The sequence below is a fragment of the Panicum virgatum genome, chromosome 1K (assembly GCF_016808335.1).
Source record: "Panicum virgatum strain AP13 chromosome 1K, P.virgatum_v5, whole genome shotgun sequence".
Classification (NCBI taxonomy): Eukaryota; Viridiplantae; Streptophyta; class Magnoliopsida; order Poales; family Poaceae; genus Panicum; species Panicum virgatum.
The window spans coordinates 22284224-22306775 of record NC_053136.1 but is presented as its reverse complement, the minus strand read 5'-3'; the positions used below and the strand labels follow the sequence as shown (position 1 = coordinate 22306775).

Genomic DNA, 22552 nt, shown 5'->3' with positions numbered 1-22552 from the left:
ATTCTATCTATAGGAGTCCTAGACCAATACATATCCTTGTTGCTTCACGTTTACAATCAATGGAAACTTATCTAATTATAACCTTTCTTAACAGCCTCCCTCAATCATAACCTTCTGAGGTTAAGATTGGTCTTGAAATTTTCAAATAATCTTACAGATAAAGGCTTTGTAAAACCATCTGCAATCTGATCTCCAGACGGAATGAACTCAATCTCCAAAAGTTTCTGAGTTACTCGTTCTCTAACAAAATGAAAGTCAACCTCAATATGTTTGGTTCTAGCATGAAACACTGGATTACCTGACAAATATTTAGCACCAAGATTGTCACACCATAATTTTGCTGCATGTGGACTTTTAACCTCCAATTCTTTGAGTAAAGTTTGTACCCACATAATTTCTGCAGTTGTATTAGCCATAGCTTTATATTCTGACTCTGTACTAGATCTTGATACTGTAGCTTGCTTACGAGCACTCCAGGATACTAAGTTTGATCCAATAAATACAGCAAATCCACCCGTAGATTTTCTATCATCAACATTACCAGCCCAGTCGGCATCTGAGAATGCACTTACTAATGTTGACATTGAGCGATGTATATTTAATCCAAGCTGAGTATTTTGTTTAATATACCTTAATATCCGCTTCACAGCTGCCCAGTGAACAGTAGTAGGTGCATGCAAAAACTAACATACTTTATTTACTGAGAAAGCAATGTCCGGCCTTGTGAGAGACAAATATTGTAACACCCCAACTATACTTCTGTACTTTGTAGCATCTTCTGGACCTAACAGTGACCCTTCATGTAAGGATAATTTCTCACTGGTAGATAGAGGGGTAGATACAGCTTTGCAATCTGTCATTCCAACTTTCTTCAAGAGATCCGTAGCATATTTATGCTGAGTCAAAAGAATACCATTCCGTACCTTGTTCACTTCTATTCCCAAGAAATAATGAAGATCACCTAGATCTTTCAAAGCAAAATCTTTTTGTAAATCTTTGAGTAAAGTTGTCGTAGCCTGTTCTGTCGAGCTGACCACAATAATATCATCAACATATACAAGAATATACATAAAGATTCCTCCCTTGTTGAAAATAAACAATGATGTATCAGCTCTTGAAGGCCGAAAACCAAGATCAATAAGTTTAGTGCTAAGACGAGAATACCAGGCTCTTGGCGCTTGTTTTAATCCATACAAAGCTTTGTCCAATTTACAAACATAATTTTCCTTGGATTTTTCTACAAAACCTGGAGGCTGTTGCATGTACACTTCTTCTTCTAATATACCATGCAGAAAGGCATTTTGAACGTCAAGCTGCCGTAAGCTCCATCCTCTAGACACAGCTATAGACAAGACAGTACGAATAGTAGCTGCTTTTACCACCGGACTAAAAGTATCCTCATAATCAAGACCATATCTTTGCTTGAAACCTTTAGCTACCAATCGAGCTTTATATCTGTCTAGACTGCCATCAGCTTTACGTTTGATTTTATACACCCATTTGCATCCTATAATATTAATACCTTTCTGAGGAGGGACTAAGTGCCATGTTTTATTTTTAATCAAAGCATCATATTCAGTTTGCATAGCTGCTTTCCAATGCGAATCACTTAAAGCTTCTTCAACAGTATATGGTTCGCCAGTAGAAGAAAATAAACTGTATCTAACAGTGCCATCAGTATATACCTTATCTTTGCGAATTCCGCTTTGCAATCTTGTTCTGGATCTTTGTGGCGCAGAAGATTCTGATGACATCCCTGTTGGTGCTGAACCATCCGATCCTGTTGGCACTGAAGGCGAGCCGCTGGTTCCCCCCATGCTCGCTGGAGGAGGTAATGTGGCAGTGCCAGTACCGCCCGGCAGAGGTGTGGTGGCGGGCGCCGATTCACCCGGGATAGATTCGCTCGCACCTGATGCCGCTCCAGACGCCTGATCAGCTGCCGATCCCAAGGCAGATTCACCAGCCATATCAGCCTCATGTCCTGCGTCTGGTGAACATCCGTCATTTGATGTGTTTCCTGCAATCAAGTGAGAATTTCCTCCCTGTTGCACTGCAACAAGATCATTAGCAATTTTCTGCTGGATGATTAGTAAATTGGTCTACTAAATGTTCTTCTCCATGAGTCGGATTTAAGAGAGTTGGATGGAGACAATGGATTTCAGATCGAAGACGAGCTCCTGCATTGGGATGAAGTTTTGAAAAAGGGAAAACTATTTCATCAAAGACGACATCCCTAGAAATATAGACGCGACCAGTGGACACATCTAAGCACTTATATCCTTTGTGAAGAGTGCTATAGCCAAGAAAGACACATTGTTTAGATCGAAACTGAAGTTTGTGAGCATTATATGGACGAAGATTAGGCCAACAAGCACAGCCAAAAACTCTCATAGACCTGTAATCTGGTTTTTGCTGAAAAAGTAATTCGAGAGGTGTGCGATATCCAGTGGTTCTACTAGGAACACGATTTATCAAATATACTCCAGAAAGAAACGCTTCATCCCAAAATTTAAGGGGCATTGATGCATGAGCAAGAAGAGAGAGCCCTACTTCAACAATATGACGATGCTTTCTTTCAGCAGACCCATTTTGCTGATGAGCATAAGGACAAGAGACATGATGAACTATGCCTGCTTTAGTAAAAAAAGAGTTAAGCTTTTGATATTCACCACCCCAATCTGTTTGCATGGCCAAGATTTTTCTATTAAAGAGACGTTCAACTAAAGCTTGAAACTCTTGAAATTTCTGAAAAACTTCCGACTTAAATTTCAGAAGATATATCCAAGTAAATTTACTAAAGTCATCAATAAAGCTCACGTAATATTTTTTCTACCAACTGATTCTGGCGCATCACCCCAAACATCAGAGAACACAAGTTCCAAAGGAAATTTTGAAGTACTAGATGACACAGGGTAGGGAAGTTGATGACTTTTGCCTTGTTGACATGCATCACAAACTGTTTCACTAGAGGATTCTCCTAAACATGGGAGATTATTGCTACTGATAACTTGTTTAACAATAGAGGAGGATGGATGACCAAGACGGCAGTGCCACCTTGACTCAGGTAGCTTGGTGGCACTCATGGCTTGTTTTATTGAAGATGCAGGAAGAGGATATAGGCCTTTGTGACATCGTCCCTTAAGAAGAGTATTCTTCGTTGCCTGATCCTTGATCAAAAAGAAATTGGGGTGAAATTCAAGAAAGGCTGAGTTATCAGTAGCAAGACGATGAACTGAAACAAGATTTTTCTTGGCTTGTGGAACATAAAGAACATTTTTTAGATGAATATCACGACTATGAGTGTGAACAGTAGTATGGCCAATATGACTAATATCCATACCTGTCCCATTTGCTGTGTGAATCTGATCAGACCCATGGTACTTGTTCTTCATCGTCAGCTTTTCCAATTCGCCTGTCACATTATCGGTGGCACCAGTATCCATGTACCAATTTGTGTCCACCCCATAAGAGTTTGTGGCCGCAGCCACCAATCTCTGATCTGGCACATAATCTTCATCGAACCTGTGCCAACATTCAGCAGCAGTATGTCTTCTTTTGAAGCATACCTGACACAAGGGCTCTTCATCGGATGAAGCCCTTTGACTATTGTTGTAGTTGCGGTTGGAGTTGTAGACACCACCACGCCCTTGGCATCCTCCAGGGCTTCCACGACCACCATAGCCGCCGCGAATTCCATTGTTTCCTCGGCCTCCTTGCTGCATGTAGCCTCCACGAGACTGGCCACGGCCGCGGATATTTTTCCCGCGACCACGTCCGCGACTAGCTGCGTTGGCCGATCCTCCCTGGTTCCCTCCATAGACAAGATCCATACGAGTTTCAAAACTGAGGAGCTGTGAATAAAACTCACCAAGAGTGATTGACTCCACTCTAGTGCAGAGAGACGTGACGAGCGGATTGAAATCTTCGCCAAGCCCGGTGATGATGTACTCGATCAATTCTTCATCTTCTAGCGGCCTTCCTGCCGCTTTCATCTCGTCGCCTAGGGCCTTCATCTTGCCGAAGTACTCCGCGACGGACAAACTCCCTTTTTGGGTAGTCGCCAGTGCAATCCGTGTGTTCACGGTTCTTGCCCGCGTCTGTGACGCGAACATTTCTTCTATGATCTTCCATGCTTCTGCCGCCGTTGCACATGTAGCAACATGCGAGAGGATGTCCTTGGACAGGGAATTAAGGAGATAGCTAAGGACCTGCTGGTCCGTTGCTTCCCAATCCTCCAGTGCCGGATTTGGCACTCTGATCTCCTTGTCATCGGCGCCTTTGGTGACAAGTTCTGCAGCGGGTGCTTGAGAGGCGCCGGTGAGGTATCCTTGAAGATGAGCACCACGTACTATAGCCCGAACTTGCGCCTTCCATAGCGCATGGTTGGACTTCGTCAATTTCTCGGCAATGGGCTGGCCGAGAAGAAGATTGGAGGCGGCAGATGAGCTAGCCATGACAGATGCAATCTATTTTGACTAGATGGCTCTGATTACCATGTAGAAATCAGAGGGCAGTAGGAGGAACGGTGTCACCCTATCTTGGGTCGATGCACCGGCTGCGTGTTGATTCAATGATCAGAGAAAAGCCCTCCTCATGGCGTTACATATATATGTGAAACAACAGGAGGTTCGGTCAGGACTCCGTTACAAGGAAATCTAATATTAACAATTCTATCTATAGGAGTCCTAGACCAATACATATCCTTGTTGCTTCACGTTTACAATCAATGGAAACTTATCTAATTATAACCTTTCTTAACATCATTCTCGCTTCTTCTTCTTGCCCGGTGACGTAGGTTTGGGTTTGATCAATTTTATGGATTGGATTGATTTTTGTGTTGTAAACCAATTAGAATTCGGAGTTCGCCTCCGAGTACCTCTTGTATAGGGACGGGGAATAAACTGCGACTCTAGGCGACATACGAAACAAAAAATTGATAGCAGACATAAAGAACAGGAATTAATATAATGTGTGGGACCCACATGTCGATGTCTAATGACGGACTAAAAGTCAAAGTACCACAAAAACGGTCCGTTCTTTATAAGTAAGTAAATATGCTCGTATGTTGCTATCAGTGAAGATTGTATAGATATATTATCCTCATTTTACTACTGCAAACAATATACAGAACTTTGACATTCCATGTATACTTGACCAACGCCAATCTTGTAAGTCAAAATTTCAAGACCTTAGGACCTATCCTACAAATATCAGATAGGATTCCATCTCCCGTGGGATGTAGGTACTGCAAGCTCAGGAAACCTTTTGTAGCATACGATAGTAACATTTCAAGAACATCGTGTAGCCTTATAACTTAGATACTTAAACTTGGATGATATAAAACAGGGGTCTGTCTATAGCCTGCTTGGGTGATTTGGGGGGCATCTACACTCGAGTGAAAAGACAAAGCAAATCACACGAATCAAAACCAAAAAGAAAACTGAGTGAATCAGAAGACTCTGTCACCCGAGCGAGGAAGCCCATCAAATCACTCGAATATAGCAGACAAACAACAACTGAGTGATTCTTGGTATAGATGACACTCAAAAACAAGATTTTGATAAAAAATAAATAATACAACAAAATAAGAAATATAGCCTACAACAAAATTGCACCAGAATCCACATTTTGAAAATGTGGGTCTGATCCAATAGAAGGCACAAAAAGAGCTAAAATATTTATATTTTACAGAACGGAACCATGAAAAATTAATAAGTTTGAATAATCATAAAAGAACAAATTTAGAGTTTTAACAACTTAATATACTTCAACTTAATATACTTTAGAAGTTGAAATATCAAATTTTATAGGAACAAATAAATAGGACATTGAGATAAGATAATTTAGAGTTTTAACAGGTTAATATCCCTTACAAGTTGTATTAAAAAGAATAACAAACCAATATTAAACAAGGAGTAAAACAAAAGACAAAAGAACTTGATCTGATAACCTAGAACTTGCTCCCAAAAGACTGCACAGCAAAAGGCCTAGCTTCTTTCTTCAAGATATAGCAAAAACTTCATATCATCTTCATAACTCTTGGATGCTGGTTCACATCTTCATGAAAAGGCATGTAGCCGACACAGGAAACAAGATCCCTCCTAAAAGCATTCTGCTTAAGTGCAAATAACTGGAAAAAAACAAAACATAATCAATCAGCTAATCACATTGAACTAGAATGAACAGAGCTGAAACAAAAATATTATGGGGGCACCCTGAGTTAAACAAAAAAAAGAAATAACAAGAAGACAAAATGTACAAAATTTTCTATATGATTACAAAATTTCAAAAATCAGGGGGCACCCAGTGTAATCCCACAGATGTAAATGCAAAGATGTCAGATTACAAAATTCTCAAAAAAAAATTCTACGGATTACAAAATTTCAAATATTATGGGGCACCTAGTGTAATCCCACATATGCAAATGCAAAGATGCCAAATTACAAAATTCAAACAGAGCTGAAACAAAAATATTATGGGGCACCTTGACTTAAACAAAAAAAGAAATAACAAGAAGACAAAATGTACAAAATTTTCTATATGATTACAAAATTTCAAAAATTAGGGGGCACCCAGTGTAATCCCACAGATGTAAATGCAAAGATGTCAGATTACAAAATTCTCAAAAAATTTCTATGGATTACAAAATTCCAAAAATTATGGGGCACCTAGTTTAATCCCACAGATGCAAATGCAAAGATGCCAAATTACAAAATTCTCAAATATTTTTTATGTATTACAAAATTTCAGAAATTAGGTGCCCACTGTGTAATCCCACAAATGCAAATGCAAACTGTCAGATTATACAAAGTTCTCAAAATATTTCTATGGAATACATAATTTCAGAAATTATGGGGCACATTGTATAATCCCACAAATGCAAATGCAAACTTTCAGATTATACAAATGTCAGATTCTACAAAATTACACCCGCTACATGTGAAACTTACAGTATAATATCCACTGTAATTTTATAAGAAAAGCACTGTCAATATAATTAAAAGTGATGGTAACTTACAGTTCATACAAGACACACGTAAACATTCACAGAAAGCTGTCAATACAAATTGCAACTTACAGTTCAGAGAGGGCACACATAAACATCAATACAGGAATCATCCCAAGAGGAATTTAATTTAATAATACAACATGAATACATATACCTAAACATCAAGCTAACTATTAGTAATATGAGAGAACATGCATGGAAAGGCAAAATCACGATACCTTTTCGAGGCCTCCCATACTTCAAATTTTGCCCTGGTTTGGTCACAGCGAACTCCTTTTGCTTGAATCAACTGATGAAATAAATGAATTAGATTAATACAATATGACTAACAAATTGCTTGAACATGAAAAAGGTATTTCAGATAATTCCATAGTTCTCAAAAGTACAAAAGTAAATCAATGCACCGGAACCAATCAAATTTATATGGTTCTCAAAGGTACAAAAGTAAATATATGCAATAGAATCAGTCAAATCAGGAAGCAGAGGTTACTGCATCTAAAATCAAGTCAACCACTACAATTACAATGACCTAACATTGAAATGACAGTGTAATGAACACTGTAAATAAGACTTAGGAACACTGTCAGTAACTTAAAAAATATTTTAGTACCGAAGGAAATTGAATTAGTTAGTGACAGAATGCACATTAAAATGAAATAAACAGAAAAACATGGATGCTTTGAATCAGGTACATATAGTAGCTAAAGAAGATTCAGCAAAGCAACGCACTGATATTAGTGCTATGGTCACATATTAATATAGATTATATTAGCAACAAACAGGAATACCCGATAGGTACATCAAAAGGGGTCTGAGAATTCACCAAATGGAGAGCTGGCCCACATGTCATAGATACAACCAAATAGAACGGCGGCGATAGAGCCTGACGAAACAGTAACGAGAGGCGCGGGCGCCGACGCGAGCAGCAGCACCACCACCACGCCCCCCGGCACCGCTCCCTCCCAAGCGCCACCTCGTCCTCGGCCTCGGTGGCTGGACGCACGGCCTCCGACGTGGGCCGCCATGCGCGCTCCAGCGGAGAGAGAGAGAGAGAGAGAGAGAGCAGAGAACACATAACACACGCATGCAGCTTAGACGCCAATGAAATCGATTGAGAGAGGACGAGATACAGGCTAGCTATTCAGAGGACAGCAGCTAGAGCTGGCCGTGGCCGAGCACAATGGAATCCCAATCCCCAAACGCAGCAACAGTTGGGGAGGAACCCACGCCCATGCCATGCCTGCAGAGCGAGAGAGAGAGCGAGAGAGCGAGAGCGAGAGAGAGAGAGCGAGAGAGCGAGAGAGAGAGAAGGGTCCAATCCAAGGGGAGGGGCCGGATCAGATGCATGCGCCGGCCGCCTGCTGGGATCTCTCATATCCCGCAGCAACGCCTCAGCAGATCAAATCAACAACAAAAACCACAAACAAGGGAGCAAATCGAAAAGAAATCAGGGAGGAGACGACAACAACCTGAAAATCGCCTCACCTTGCCGAGCTAGGAAGGGAGCGGAGCTCACAAGGGAGAAGAAAACGAAATGGAACTGAAAAGAAGAATGGGGATAGAGCAGCTAGAAATATCAGGCGGCAGACGAAAGGATCAAAAAAATAAATAAGGCTGACAACATGGGCCCGCAGATCACTGAGATAAATGGCACCAAAACAAACAAAGGGCGCAGATTGGATTAAAATGAGATCGGACCGCACAGCAAATCGAGTGAGCAAAGTCTTCAAATCACCTGAGTGACAGATAGCTTTTCCTTTGATGTAAGCTGAAGATTGCGACATCCGTTTGGACACGCCCTAACCATCCCTGACAACAGTAGTACCAACAGGGGCAACAGAAGCGTTTCCTTCAGTTAATTCATCGCCCGCAAACAGGGGCACGTTAGATAAACATTTATCAGGATCTGTCAGTCTATCGATCTAGCTACTCCCCTACGTGTTGGACGACACATGTGTGGACTGAACGCTCTGCTGGCTTGGCTGGGTAGGGTAGATCTGCGACGTGAATCGCCTCCAGCGTGACGACGCTCGGGGTACCGTGACAGACTGACGGCAGCCACTACTAGAAAAACAGCCGTAGTCACCGGTTGAAAAAAAAACATAGGTACCGGTTTTTGAACAGATACCCCGAAACCGCGATTAATGGTCTCTCTTCGTCACCGGGTAAATCAACCGGTGCCTAAAGTATTCTTTGGCACTGGGTGAAAATAACAACCGGTACCAAAGGCGGTCACCTCGTTCCATCGCATCCTCTCCCGTTCCCTCGTATCCTCTTCTGTTCTCTTCCCACCTTCCACCAATCATTCAAGAATCAACCACAAAATATTGGATCGACATATACAAAATTCATATATAGATTTATCATTTAAAGAATCGTTCACAGGATAGATACAATCAACACCCATCTCTATTTCAGAAAAGTAAGGAAAAAGAAAGAAAAAAAATCACCAACGGCTGGGTGGAGCTGCTCGCCGCCGCGGAGACCCTCGCCGGCCGGGAGTTGCTCGCCTGCCGAGGAGACGTGGAGGGCGCTCGCCAGCCAGAGCGCGCCGAGCAGGAACGCGGCGAGCACGGCCAGGGAGACGAGCCGGCTGCTTGGAGGATGCAGGGGCGCTAGGTAGGTGCAGAGGCGCCGCCGGGGAGAGATCCGCCACGCGGCCATGCCGGGCCGCCGCTCCTCCCGTGCTGACGCGCGGCCACGCCAGGCCGCCGCTCCTCCCGCGCCGACGCTCTGGGCCGCCGCCGCCGGCAAGGCCTGGATCTGGTCGGCTCCGCCGACACCCCGGCTCGGCGGGCCTCGGACTCCGCCACCGCCATGGCCCTGCGCGCGAGCGAGTGGAGGGCGCAGCGGCTGGCCGCCATGGCCCGCCCCTCCGCCACGGCCGTGGCAGAGCTCGTCCTGCACCTCCGTGCGCCCCGGCGAGACGAGGAAAGGCAGAGGAGGCCGGGGAGGAGGCCGGCCACAGATCCTCGTGCGCAGCACCAATGGCGCGGATCCGGCCCCCGCCGCTCTGGCCGGATCCAGCCGCCGCTGCTGAAGCTCCTGCAAGACGCGCCATGCTGGAGAAGGAGAAATGAGAGGAGAAAGGAGAAATGAGAGGGGTAGAGAGACGCGAGAGAGATCAGGACAGTCAGCACTCGAAAATATCCAGACGCGCGAGGACATCGGTACCGGGTGGTTTTTTCCACCGGTGCTCATTCTCAAACATTTGGTACCGGTTCGTTTTATCACCCTGTGGAGAAACAGCTCTGGCACCGGGTCATGGCATGACCCGGTGCTAATGTCTGCTCCATTAGCACCGGGTCGTACCACTACCCGGTGCCATTGATGCATCGTCCATTTGGTACCGGGTCATAGTTTTAACCGGTGCCTTTGTTAGTGCATTGGCACCAGTTTGTGCCGTGGCGCGCCTTGCCAGCGCTCGGCGCAGGCCAAGAGTACCGGTTATTATTGTAGCCGGTGCTAATACCTCACATTAGTACCGGTTCAAATAATAAGTGGTACTTTTAATCTGAATCTTTGACTTGTTTTCTAGTAGTGAGCCACGCCTGGCCGGCCGGCCTCAGCCCGCCACCGGCCGAACTCGAAGGACCACCACGCGCGGCTACGTCGCGAAGGAGCGAACGAAGCGAAGCTCCGGTCCTCTCTGTGGATCAGTCCAGCAGCCATGCAAATGCAGTCAAGGCCTCTACCAGAGCAGTCCAGGTGCGCTGTGTTGTCACATGCGCTGCTCGGCATATGCGGCTGGCCCAGCAAGGAAGTTAACGGTGCACCAGACGATGCAACGTTTGTGCCGCTGGTACCTTGGCGCAGCCTCCCGGTCCGCTCCTGCGTTCCTGTCCGGCTTGAGCAAACGACGAGAGCATGTGATCGGAGCAAGGCGGACGCGCAGAGGACGGGCGCCGAGCGTAAGGCTGTAGCGGCCGGGCTATATGCTAGCTGACGCCACTAGAATTTAGATTGCATTGGCGAGGTGTAGATAAAAGAGAGAGGGTCTTTTTTTTTTTTTGAGAGTAGGAGTTTTATGGACACAATTATCTAGACTAAAAACTAGGTAATTGTGCCAGATGAGTTTCATAGTGATGAAACTCTCCTCACATCCCATGAAACTCCATCATTCTCTCTCCTTACCATGTCAGCAAAAATGATACTATTTAATATCATGAAACTCTCCATAAAACTCCCATTAAGAATGGCTTGAGAGAGTTACCGAAAAGATCTAAAATTGTATGTAGAGGAGCAATCACTACTAGAAAAACAGGCATTAATTTGTATCGGGCCGGAATCCCCGGTTTGCACTGGTTCCGTGCCCGGTACCGCATGGTCGGTACTAAGTCTAAAAACACAGTTTAGTACCAGTTGGTAACACCAACCAGTACTAAATTGGTCGCCATGCAAGCTCCTATGGTGCGGGATTTTAGCACTCGTTGGTGTTACCAACGGGACAAGTGTTTTTTTTTCTAGTTTATGCTATTTTCATTTTTTTAGTTTCAATTAAGTATTCGTATTTATAGTCATTTGTGTATTCATATTTGTATCTAGCATTCGTACATCAGGTTGGCGCACAATCTTCCTCTCCCCCTTGTACGTCGTTCCTCACGGAGAGGCTGACACCGGTGCGGGTGAGTGGCACTGCAACAGAGGGCTGCAAGCCTGACCGCATTTGAGTAGTTACCGGCACTGCAATAGGTTTCATGTGAAAATTTATAAGCCATATAGACTCTGTGGGGCCAAAAGAAATATTTAAACTGGGCCAAAATTTAAAGCCCGGTATGGATTTTTATCGGGCATAGGACTGAAAATCAGAGAATTTCAGTCAAAATTGAAACATAGTGTATGATTAATTGTTTTTTTTTGAAATAGAATTGGCAGGAGAGCTATTTGTTGTATTAAAAAGGAAGAGCAAAAAATTAAAAAAAAACGGAAGAGCAAATCCCAGAGTACAATATTGGAACAAACAAGAGAAAATTTTTCACTTTACATAGAGAGCCCACATTCAAACTCTCAAGAAGAAACAGTGTATGATTAATAATGAGCTAGCACGTATATATCTCACTTTTATTTAATATTAGATATTGATATTTACAAGGCAACAATCGTGAAAATAGCGTAAGCTTATACATCAATAACTAGTCTGGCCATATGAATACATGCTACGTACGGAGACAGCCAATGGGCAAGAAGTCAAGAAATGTACAAATCGAACACAAATCTAAACGACCCAGTCCGGATGTTGTAGCTGTAGTGCTGTACTGATGATCACTCTTCGCCGTCAGACCAGGTGATGTCCTGCTCGCCGGTGCTCTGGTCGAGCCCCAGGGCGTTCCACACCGCGGGCGAGGCGTCGACGATGTTGTTGGCGCAGGGAGCCTCGAAGTTGTGCTCGTCGTCGCAGCCGTGCACGGAGTCGCACTCGTCCACCATTTTTTTTTGAACGAACAACACTTGACGAGTGTGTTTCTATTAATATAGTAGAAAAAAAAATATAAGGAAACAGCTCTGGGAGGCAACCAGGAAAAAGAAAAGAAACACGACAACAACACCGGCGGATTGGAAAGACACAACACGCGCCGAACACAACTCCACTCAAACAACTCAACCCGGTCGGATTGGGACGTCAACACGGGTGAGACCACTCCACTGGGGCTGCGGCTGGCAACCATCTCCCCCTCTTGTAGCCACCGTCAGATTTAGCTTCGCACTGATTGGAAACGAGAAAACATAGACCGCACCGCACCGAAGAAGGCCACCGTCACATGGGACCCACCGCCGTAGTGCCGTTGCAACACTACAAACCATCCAACAGGGTGAAACCACCGGATCCGGACCAAACTCAGGATGTCTTGTAGTCGTCACCACGACACACAACGCGCGGGGGCCTCGCCACATCCGCCGTTGGATTCCACCTCACTCGTCGCCTCGCCTCACGCGGGGGCCTCGCCACGCCCGCCTCAGCACTTCGGATCGCAAATCCGTCTACAAAATCGCTGCCAGGATGAAGAGTTGTGTTGCCCCCGCTTCCAAGTTTTCCAACAGAGACAAGGGCCACACCCGCTGGATAGTAGCATCTCGTGCACCACCCGCGCACACAGCTCCACCATCAAGCCAGCAAACCAAGCTGTCGTCCGCACCGTCTTTCGACGATGTACTGCACCGGAGTTGCCGAGCGATGCCGAGCAACCCGCCGCAGTCCGCTGCAGATCTAGTCTTCCCACAGTGTCGTTGCTGCGAGCGCCGTCCTCCGACGCAGTCCCACATCGAACTGGCAGTTGCCAAGCAACGCCAGCCGCCGCGGTCCGCTGCAAGCAGCCAGAATCGACACCCATGCGAAGACCCCTGGCCGCCGACATAAGTTGGCCACCGCCATGAGGGATCGGCAACCCCCTTTGAGCCATCCACCAACACCAGCTGCCTTGCCGCGCCACCGGCAGAAGCCACCCATGACCACAGTGACACCGGCAATGCCGCAGGCCGAGAAGGGTCTCTGAAAATGACGCCTCCAAGGAGGTGACAACGCCGAAGGCGCCGCCGTCGCTCGTCCAAGGCGGACAGGGTTTTCACCCAGAGAACCCGGGCAACAGTGATGAGGATCCTAGATGACGCCCCCAACGGGGAGAACGACGCCCTCAGACGCCGTCGCCATCACCGCCAGCAGGAAAGCCGGCTGGGCTTTCGCCCGATGAAACTCATCCACTGCACGCACTCAGCCTGGCATTTCGGGGCCAGAGCCATGGAGGCCCTCCCAAGTGTAGCGCCGCCGCAGAGCTTCCTCGAGCCGCGGCCAGCTCCGACACCGACAGCCTTCAAACAGCCACCGGCCGAAGCAGACTCCACCTCGTCGTCGCTGCTCGCACCGGCCGTCACACGACCAAGGCCGTTGACGGCTACGACCACCACCATCTCCTTGCTCTGCAGGGGCCGCGCTCAAGGGGGCACCCCACACGCCATAGCAGCTTGGCCGCCGGATCCGGCAAGCGCCGTGCCGGATCTAGCTCCATGGGCCTCGCTGCCACTGACCGGCGCCCACGCCGGCGAGGGCCCCCGCCGCGCAGGTCCAGCTAACCGAGCACGTCGTCGTCGCCGTCTCCACGCCAGGCTCCGCGACGCCGACGAGCCCCCGGGCGCCTCCACCGCCGGCCATGGTCCCCCGCCAGATCCGTGAGCACGGCTCGGAGAGTCCCCGCCGCCGCCCTCCTAGGGAGCCGCGCGGACTTCCGGCAGCCCCCTCCGGCGACGGCGGGGAAGAGAGGAGGGGGTAGTGGGTGTAGCGGCGGCCGGGGACAGGGTATCCGCCCGAGTCGCCCAAGCGGGGGGCGACGCGGGGGCTTGGGTCTTGTGTTATGTGGAGGGGACTATTGTCACTCCGAATGGAACAGGATGTGCTTCTGTTACTCGTCCACCACCTTGGCGTACACGGAGTTGCCGTTGGCGCTGATCTTGATGCGGTGGCCGCAGCGCGCCATGTTGCTGAACCACCCCGTGGAGAGCGCGAGACGACCATCTCCTCGTCGCTGTGGTACGAGTTGTCGCACTCCGACGGGACGGGCCGCCACCGTCCTTGCCCTTCTCGAAGCTGTTGAGCGTCAGCGTGGCCGGCGTGCTCGAGGTCACCGGCGGCGAGCACCGGTACTGCGGGTACCTCTTGCCGTCCTCGCAGCAGTCCGGGTCGTTGCTCTTGACGCAGTTGCCGGATCGGCCAGGGAGGTAGCCGCTGGCGCGGCAGACGCCGAGGCCTGGCCGGAGGGACGACACGACCGGCGAGGTGGACACGGCCACAAGGAGGACGATCGCCATGACGCCAAAGGCTGATGCAGCGGCCATTGCCTCAAATGGTCAGATTCTCTCTCAATCTGTGCCTGTGCGTTGGTTGGTTTGATTGTTTTGAGGTTGCCCGCAACTGCGTGGGCTTATATAGTTGCCTTTCGGCTTGCTGTGTGTGTGAATAAGCACACAGAAGCACGTGCCGTATCAAACGGTTCGCTGTAGGGTGTTGGCGGAGGGAGACGTACGGCAGCAATCAAGCCGCCGTCAGTTTTAACGGGTGTCAGTCAAATCCGGATGGCATATTACCGTGTACGTTATACTGTGTTCTGTACTTTTTATAGCCCTGGAAGAAACCCAGGTCAAGTAGCTGGATTTCGTACTAGTAGAGAACAGGTGATTCGACGACAAACTAAGGACGAATTGCTGCTAATGTGTTCCTAATGTACGACTTGAGAGGCCTCAGGGCCGGATCATCCTGCACGCAACGGACGCCTATATGGATGCATCTTTGAATCTCCCCTCTAAGAGCAGCATCCCCCATTCTTGGATTCTTCAACTGATATGCCGTACCGTGAGTCCAATGTTGACGAATGAAAGCGATCGGGTGCTCTAGCTTAAAAGGAGAGAGGGTGAATTAAGCACTCTAAAAACCTTAGCCTATGACTCCAACTAGTTTGCACAAAACTTAAACTAGATCAAGCTATCTAAATGTGCAACTACGGTTCACCCTAGTGTAAAACCCTCATCCCAAAAGAGTTTTGCAACCTATAGCCAATCCTAGCAAGATACTACACTAAGAAAGTAAAAGCACACAAGTTGCAATATGAAATGCGGAAGTTTAAAGGGAGGGATGAGAGGAAGCGAACTCTCGACACGAGGATTTATCCCGTGGTTCGGTTTGCCACAAAGACGCCCCTACGTCCACGTTGTTGAAGCACTCACTAAAAGTATCGCTTCCCGGCAATCAAGTCTCTTCCGTGAACACAATCAAGGTCACCTTGATCCCGATCTTCACTAAGGGAGATTGCCCACGAAGGAGGGGTCTCCGAACCCCGCACAATGTTGTCGTCGCCGCTCCACACTAAGGCGGAGGGTCGATGACGTTGCCGGTGAGCTTCACAGCTCCAAGGGGCCGGCGCACCAAGCTCTTCTTTTAGTTCACTAGAGAACCACAGTACAAAGGCTCAAGGACTTGCAATCTCACTCACTAAGAGCTAATCTAGCACTCACACTTTACAAAGCTAGTGCTAAAACCTAAGGATATGATCAATGAGCTCTTGTATGGCTTGGAGGTGTTCTTGGATGTGTATGAGATGTATTGGGACTCCAGCAAGTTTCAAATAGTCGGGGGATGCCATATATATAGGCCTACAAGTCGTGGAGCCGTTGCTTCAACGGTCAGCAAAATTCTGCGAACCATCGGATGAACCGATGCCTCTGCCTGGGGTGGCGTCGGTTCATCCAGTCACTCTCAGACCCGAAGTAGCCGTTGAGCTTCTGACGCACTGTCTGTGACACCACCGGTTTAACCGATGACAGGGTGTCGGTTAAACTGGTCACTCACAGCTCTCAGCTAGCTGTTGGCCTCTTTCTCTTCTGCTGACGTCATTACACCGGTGCTATGCTCCGATGCATCACCGGTTCAACCGGTGCTGAAGACTTGGCTCCTGCGCGCTTGACATCGTCTCTGGAACATAGTACATTGAATGCACCGATGCCTATCTTGAAGCCGTCGGTTCAACCGGTGCTTCACTTCTTTCTTCACTTGATCTCCAAAGGCGCACAGACTTGCACCAAAGCAGGGCGTCAGATCTTCCGAAAACCATCGGATGCACCGATGCTAAAGGCATCGGTTCTTCCGGTGCCTCTGTTTTCTGCAGAACTCGTCTAATTCAACGTTTCTTTGAGTTCTTTCTTCGTGTTTTGCTTTGCATGGCCTTTTTACTTCATCCCTGGGATCTAGAAATGATCACTTAACAAAACCATTAGTCTATTGATTGCATTGTCATTCGATCACCAAAATCACTCGAAATAGCATAAATGGTGCCATGTTCGTTACAACGAACCTGCACGAAACATCAGAAATAACTTAAGGTTACATTGAGAAAAAAGAACCATACAATACTTCAAACATGGACAACACTCGTGTAGCAATGTAACTTGATTTTGATCTAAAATCTTGAACATGCTATTCTTGTTGAGTCTGCTGCCATACATCGCAATGGTTAAAATCTACCCCTGTTTGCTGCTCCCTCCGCTCTTCACGGCAAAGAATGGACGCGTGTCGTTCACCCTGTGCTCCGAATATTTTGCAAAAAAAACCCTCCTATTTTTGGAGAATCACAGTAGAACCCAGACGATCTGGACTGTACAGTAAACTCGTTAGTAAATTGTTCAATCAGGTCCTCAGAATAATGTTTAATTCAACACAAAGAAGGAAATTTCGAGAATTCTGTCATTTTTTCGAAAACACCCCCGCCTAGCGCTTTTCATTTGCCCCCTCCCGCCGCACCCGAATCCTACCCCCTCTCCCTCCTCCCCACCGCCGCTCACTCTCCCTTCCTCTCCTGCTCCCTGCCGCTGCCTCCGCTCTCCTCACCGGCTCCTTGCGGCCGCCTCCCTCCCTCTCCTGCTCTCCGCCGCCGCCCTCTCCCTCGCTGCCCTCTTCCTCCTCATGCTCGCGGGTTTCCTCCTCTGGCTCGCCAACCCGTACGTCTCCACCACTCGACGGCGACCTTGCCCTCCGCGCGCTCCCCTCCTTCGCCGCTAAGCGTCCTCTCCCCATCTCGGCCCCTTCCGCCTCCGCGTGCCGACCTGCGCACGCGGCTCCCCAGCGTCCCCTCCACCGCGTCGGCAGCACAAAGGGCGCCCCCACCTCCCTTCCACCATAGGCCAGCCAGACAACCAGCGGCACTCGCCCCACCCGATCTCATCTCTCCCGTAGGTGCAAGAGGTCGGGCCTCCGATCCCGGTGACATGAGGGCTCGATCTCGCCTGATTCTACGCCCGGCGGTGGCTCCTTTTGATTTGAGATGTGGGGCAGCGACTCTAAACAGACGCTCAAGTCCCAGGCGCCGGCGCGGCTGGGGCCGCCATGGGGAACGAGGAGTCCGACAACTTCCCGCCCACTCCGCGCAAGGACTGGTCCATGGGCCTGCTCAAGCTTGTCACCGCCACCGTCATCTTCATGGGCGGCGTCGTACCGCGCTAGACTACTCCCTCCTCGATGTCAACATTGGCTACTGCGACCAAGGTATATCTCCGAACTTGCGTGCCTCGGTGAAGTCGATTCCAGGGAAGAGGGGCTTAATTCGCAGTTCATTGAGGTCGATTCAAGGGAGTAGGAGCTTGATTCTCTATTTGGCGAGGTCGATTTGAAGGAGGAGAAGTTCGATTTTAGGAAGGAGAGCTCGATTTAAGGCCAAGCAAGGTCAATTCGAGACGGAAGGAACCTGATTTGTTGTTTGTTGATAGTGTTGCCAACGCACGTGCCTCGCCGGCCGCGCTGCATGTCCTCCTGCACTTAACCCTAGATTTAACTGGAACCACTCTCAAGAACAAATAAAATGCTTGCTGTGGACCGAACTTTCAGAAAATACTCCATCCATCCTAATATATTGGCTACTTTGGATTTTCATATATCAAACTTGTATTATTAAAAACAGCACATGATAGAATATTGGTACTACATTGATTTTTATGCATGATTGCATTTGCGCTATTGATTTGCAGGCACGCATTTCGTTACTCCTAACTCCAATACCAATCAAACAGTGGGTTCCTATCTGCCTACTAGAAGAAAGAAACATACATGTCGCACATATCCATCCACCATTTTATGAACTGTCTGTCCGTTTTTCTATAAAAGCATTAGTAAGCTGGTTCATTGGTATTCATATTTCTTTGTGCGAGATGTGGTAAAAATGAGGATACAATATCTTGACCAACTTCGTTAGCTTATATATATATATATATATATATATATATATATATATATATATATATATATATATATATATATATATATATATATATATATATATATATATATATATATATCAAACTGGGACTAACCAAATTCACATTTGGATTTGCCTTTGTGCTATCTAAAATGGTTCTAATTAAGAGAACTTGCGATTTTGTACATTTTTAGATATTTCAACATTTCAAAGAAACTTGATTCAACAATCTAACTAACATATTCATAGGTCACCTTAATGGTAATTTTTTAGGGTATTCGTTGTCCACTGGTTACTTTGTTTACCTGTGAGTCTGTGACTGCATCTTGAACTCATTTTCAGAATTTACACCAGATGTCTTTGCTTCTTGAGATGCTTGATGATCCAGATGTACCCACTAGAGAGCTAGCCCTTTCTCTATTGGTTGAAATTCTTGAAAAGCACGTAGGCGTCTCTGAAATTCCTTAGCAGTGACTACTTATTTCCTACAGGTGCCGTTATTGAATGTCATCTTCCTTGAAAATGACCCCTGTCTTGCCTTTTCCGTCCAGAGAAAGGCAATGGAGAGCTGCATCGAAATTCTCATAGTTAAATTACTGCATGCAACCAAAGACGCTGCCTTGAAGGTAATACACTTAATGCTTGTTTCAGCTTGCATTTCGTGATGCAACTATAAAGCTGGCCTCTTAAGTTTTAAGTCATTGTCACTGCAGGTTGTATATTAGGCTCATTTCTGCTTGAAAACTGTGGTCACACAATTTGACCCATTGGGATGCCATTTTTGTTAGTGTTATATCTGTGAATATCTTTTGAACTGAATCTGGTGGAAAAGGGCCTCTAACAACTGGTTGCTTGTCTTTTCCCCCACTTCCACTGTTCTTTTAATTTGTTTCTAAGTATTATGATTCCCTCTTGTAAATATGTAGGCCATATCTTCTCAATTACCCTGCCAGGATGAGAAAATTATTATCATCATCAATAGTTTGAGCAAGGTACCCACCAAGTTTCCTACCTTTCTCGTGTCTGCAACCAATTTAAAGCTGCACTACTAGCCTCAGTTTGGCATATGTAAATTCGTTGATAGAACTGGGAGTCAAGTAGTATTTAGCTGCATGTGTACAGCTCATTGTCTTATTTTGGCCCGTGTTATGAGTTGGGTGAGGTGTACAGCTACCTTATCTTTCCCATCTCCCTTATTGCTATTCTTTGTTCTTCCTTATTTGCAGCTTGTGAATCGATTGTCACAGGAAAACCTCATGGCTCATTTGTCAACATTTTTTCCTGCACTTCTGGATGCTTTTGAAAACCACAGCCCATATGTCCGCAAGGTTGTTAATCCACTCCCACTTTTTTCTACAGATTCCGTCTTTAATAAGGCACTATCTTTTTGGGCACATGTTCTTATTGTACTTCATCTCCTCGAATTTACCTGTACCAAAAGGTTGTAGGAACAATTAAGGGGTCAATTATTTAGGCCATAAAGGAGCATAATATGTAGAAGTTGAACTCAGCTTGAGCTTATACATTTGTCAATTGGAGTCTGTTCCCTTGAAAGGAACATGGTAAGAAAGACCGTAACTGAAATATGCTAGGGAAATATCTATCTTATGCTGAATCTATCTGTAGTTCCTATGTCGACCGAAAAAGCTGATGAGCATTGTGCACGCCTAGAGCTTGGACGCCACTGCAGCGTGGTCTGGCTAATTTCCGTGCTTGGGGCCTTGGGCGCGACAGCCCAGCTCGGACACAACATGGCCCGCTGCGGCCTGGAGCGTTGGGCAGGCAAGGCAACGGCGGCGCGTCACGGTGGGTTGGTCCCAGTTGGTGGCCAGAGGGCGGCACGACATGGTCCTGGTCGAGCTCGAGCTCCAGCACTACCTCGAGCTCAAGCACATCGACGAGCACATGCGAACACACCGGATATGAGACACTTATGATGGGATAGTGTACCCACATTGTTTAAATGTTAATATTAACAATGTATTTATAACCATATACTGTGATTTTGTCATGTCATTTGTCACATTCATTACCTTTGCTTATGCTTTTTTTTGACAAATAAGCTTTACTTATGTTTAATTATACATTTTATTACCTTTAATCTACTTTTATTTGATTGTTTAAATGATAGGGCGCGCATCGCGCGCCTAATATTCTAGTATTCTTTATGACAATATTGATACCTGCAGCCTGCGGCAGGCTAGCTTTACGTGGACAATGTGGAGTAAAACCATTGACTTACATATGTAGAGAGGTCATCAGTATCTTCTCTGAAAAACGATGCAGCATTGCAGCCTGTGACAATCTCCAGAAGTACAATGCCAAAGCTGTACACGTCCGACTTCATTGAGTATGACTTGCCGTAAAACAGCTCTGGAGCACTGTATCTACTAGGTAATATATGATAACATTCATTAGTTAGTAAGAATTCTGTCGGGGTCGACACTGCGCGTCACACTCCACCGGAAAATAATGGGTATGGATGCAGAATACACTCACCGTGTTCCCCTAAATTTCTCATCGTTCTCTTCAGATTGACCTTGATCAAGCATAGTTGCAAGACCAAAATTTGAAATTTTAGGGATCAGGCCCTCTGTAAGTAGGATATTGCTAGGGTCTATATCACGGTGAATGATTCTGAAATGTTCATGCAGATATAACAACCCTTCACAAATCCCCTGCATGATTTGAAGACGTGAAGGCCAGTCGGGGACTGCGCTCTTTTCATCTTCAGCTGCACACCGCAGATCTAATAAGTTGAATAAGATCACCATGCATGTGCTGTTCCAAACTCTTACAATAATTGCAGATATAATCATATTAAAACTGTGAAACGGTCTGTGTACCCATTTACAAGAAATACATACCAAAAAGGACTGCATCAAGGCTACCACCAGGCATGTGTTCATAGCATATCACGTTCTCGTTATTCCCTATGCAAGATCCCAGCATGCTTATGATGTTTGGATGGTCAAGCCTTGCAAGCATTTTCATCTCATTTTTTAGCTCCTCAAGTCCTGCTTCTGTATTTAGTCTTTTGACTGCCAAATCCCCAAAATCTGGTAGCGTTCCCTGAGCAAAGTCAAAGATGACAGATTCTTCATATGAATTTAGTAGATTCACATAACTAAGAGGACAACTTACCTTGAAGATAGTTCTATATCGAGCAGAAACAATACAATTTTGGTTCGCAAAATTGTTGGTGTCAAGTTTAATAGCATCAAGGTCTAAATTCTTGGCCGTAGGCTTGGGCCCTGGAGCATGGTCTTGTTCTGTTCCAAACATTTACGATGGCCGATAAAAATGTATAAAAATCGCGAAGAAGAAAAATGTACTAAAGAAGAATTTGGAATGAACGCAATGTTTTACCAAGGGCTAGTGGTAAATGCTTTTGTCGATTTCGATGATAACAGAAGCCTAGCATTGCAGAAATTGCCAGCAACACTCCAACTACAGAAAGAGAGACAACGATAGCAACGCTTGGACCAGTACAAAATACAGAACAGAGAACACTGACTTTTCAATTGAATGTATCATGAAGATAACAGAAAACTGAAACGGAATAAACTGATTTGGAGGAATCACACTGCAAGAGAATCCATTATCCTTTTCAGTCATTATTTTGATTCCTTCTTCGACTTAAATCAGGCAAATATAGCCACAGTTCGCTTTTTTATACTTATATCAAGCTGCTTTTACGGTAGAGCATAACTAAAACAGAAGGATAGATGAGAAGCCCCATGCTACTTACGGCTGCAGAGAACAGTAAACAAATTCGTCCGCCTTCGTTAGGCTGTAACCAGGGTTAACGAAACCG

The 22552-nt window shown here is 46.3% G+C and overlaps 1 protein-coding gene, 1 long non-coding RNA gene, 1 other non-coding gene and 1 pseudogene across 15 annotated transcripts; 1 reads left to right on the top strand and 3 right to left on the bottom strand.

The window, feature by feature from the left end:
* Window positions 1–3835: 3835 nt before the first annotated feature.
* LOC120658251 lies at window positions 3836–3974 on the bottom strand. The gene has a single exon (XR_005668564.1). It is a non-coding gene; the product is annotated as a small nucleolar RNA Z247 (small nucleolar RNA).
* Window positions 3975–5823: 1849 nt separating this feature from the next.
* Window positions 5824–8541, bottom strand: LOC120651788. The gene is made up of 3 exons (XR_005666320.1): window positions 8479–8541; window positions 7228–7298; window positions 5824–6130 (listed from the first exon to the last, which is right to left on the bottom strand). It is a non-coding gene; the product is annotated as an uncharacterized LOC120651788 (long non-coding RNA).
* A 5644-nt stretch (window positions 8542–14185) lies between these two features.
* LOC120653871 lies at window positions 14186–14833 on the bottom strand (annotated as a pseudogene).
* A 2487-nt stretch (window positions 14834–17320) lies between these two features.
* Window positions 17321–20836, top strand: LOC120699605 (CLIP-associated protein-like). 13 transcript variants are annotated; one of them, XM_039983642.1, is made up of 5 exons: window positions 17321–18029; window positions 19287–19361; window positions 19662–19727; window positions 19962–20063; window positions 20362–20836. In XM_039983642.1, the coding sequence occupies exons 1-5, from the start codon at window positions 18003–18005 to the stop codon at window positions 20404–20406; spliced, it is 315 nt and encodes a 104-aa protein (XP_039839576.1). In that variant the 5' UTR covers window positions 17321–18002; the 3' UTR covers window positions 20407–20836. The 13 variants fall into 13 exon arrangements, 6 of the variants coding, with proteins under 6 accessions (XP_039839576.1, XP_039839552.1, XP_039839567.1 ...); XR_005685526.1 differs by adding an exon at window positions 19449–19582 and having other exon boundaries at window positions 17328–18029; window positions 19227–19361; window positions 19962–20803; XR_005685527.1 differs by adding an exon at window positions 19449–19582 and having other exon boundaries at window positions 17345–18029; window positions 19962–20803.
* The last annotated feature ends 1716 nt before the right edge of the window (window positions 20837–22552 follow it).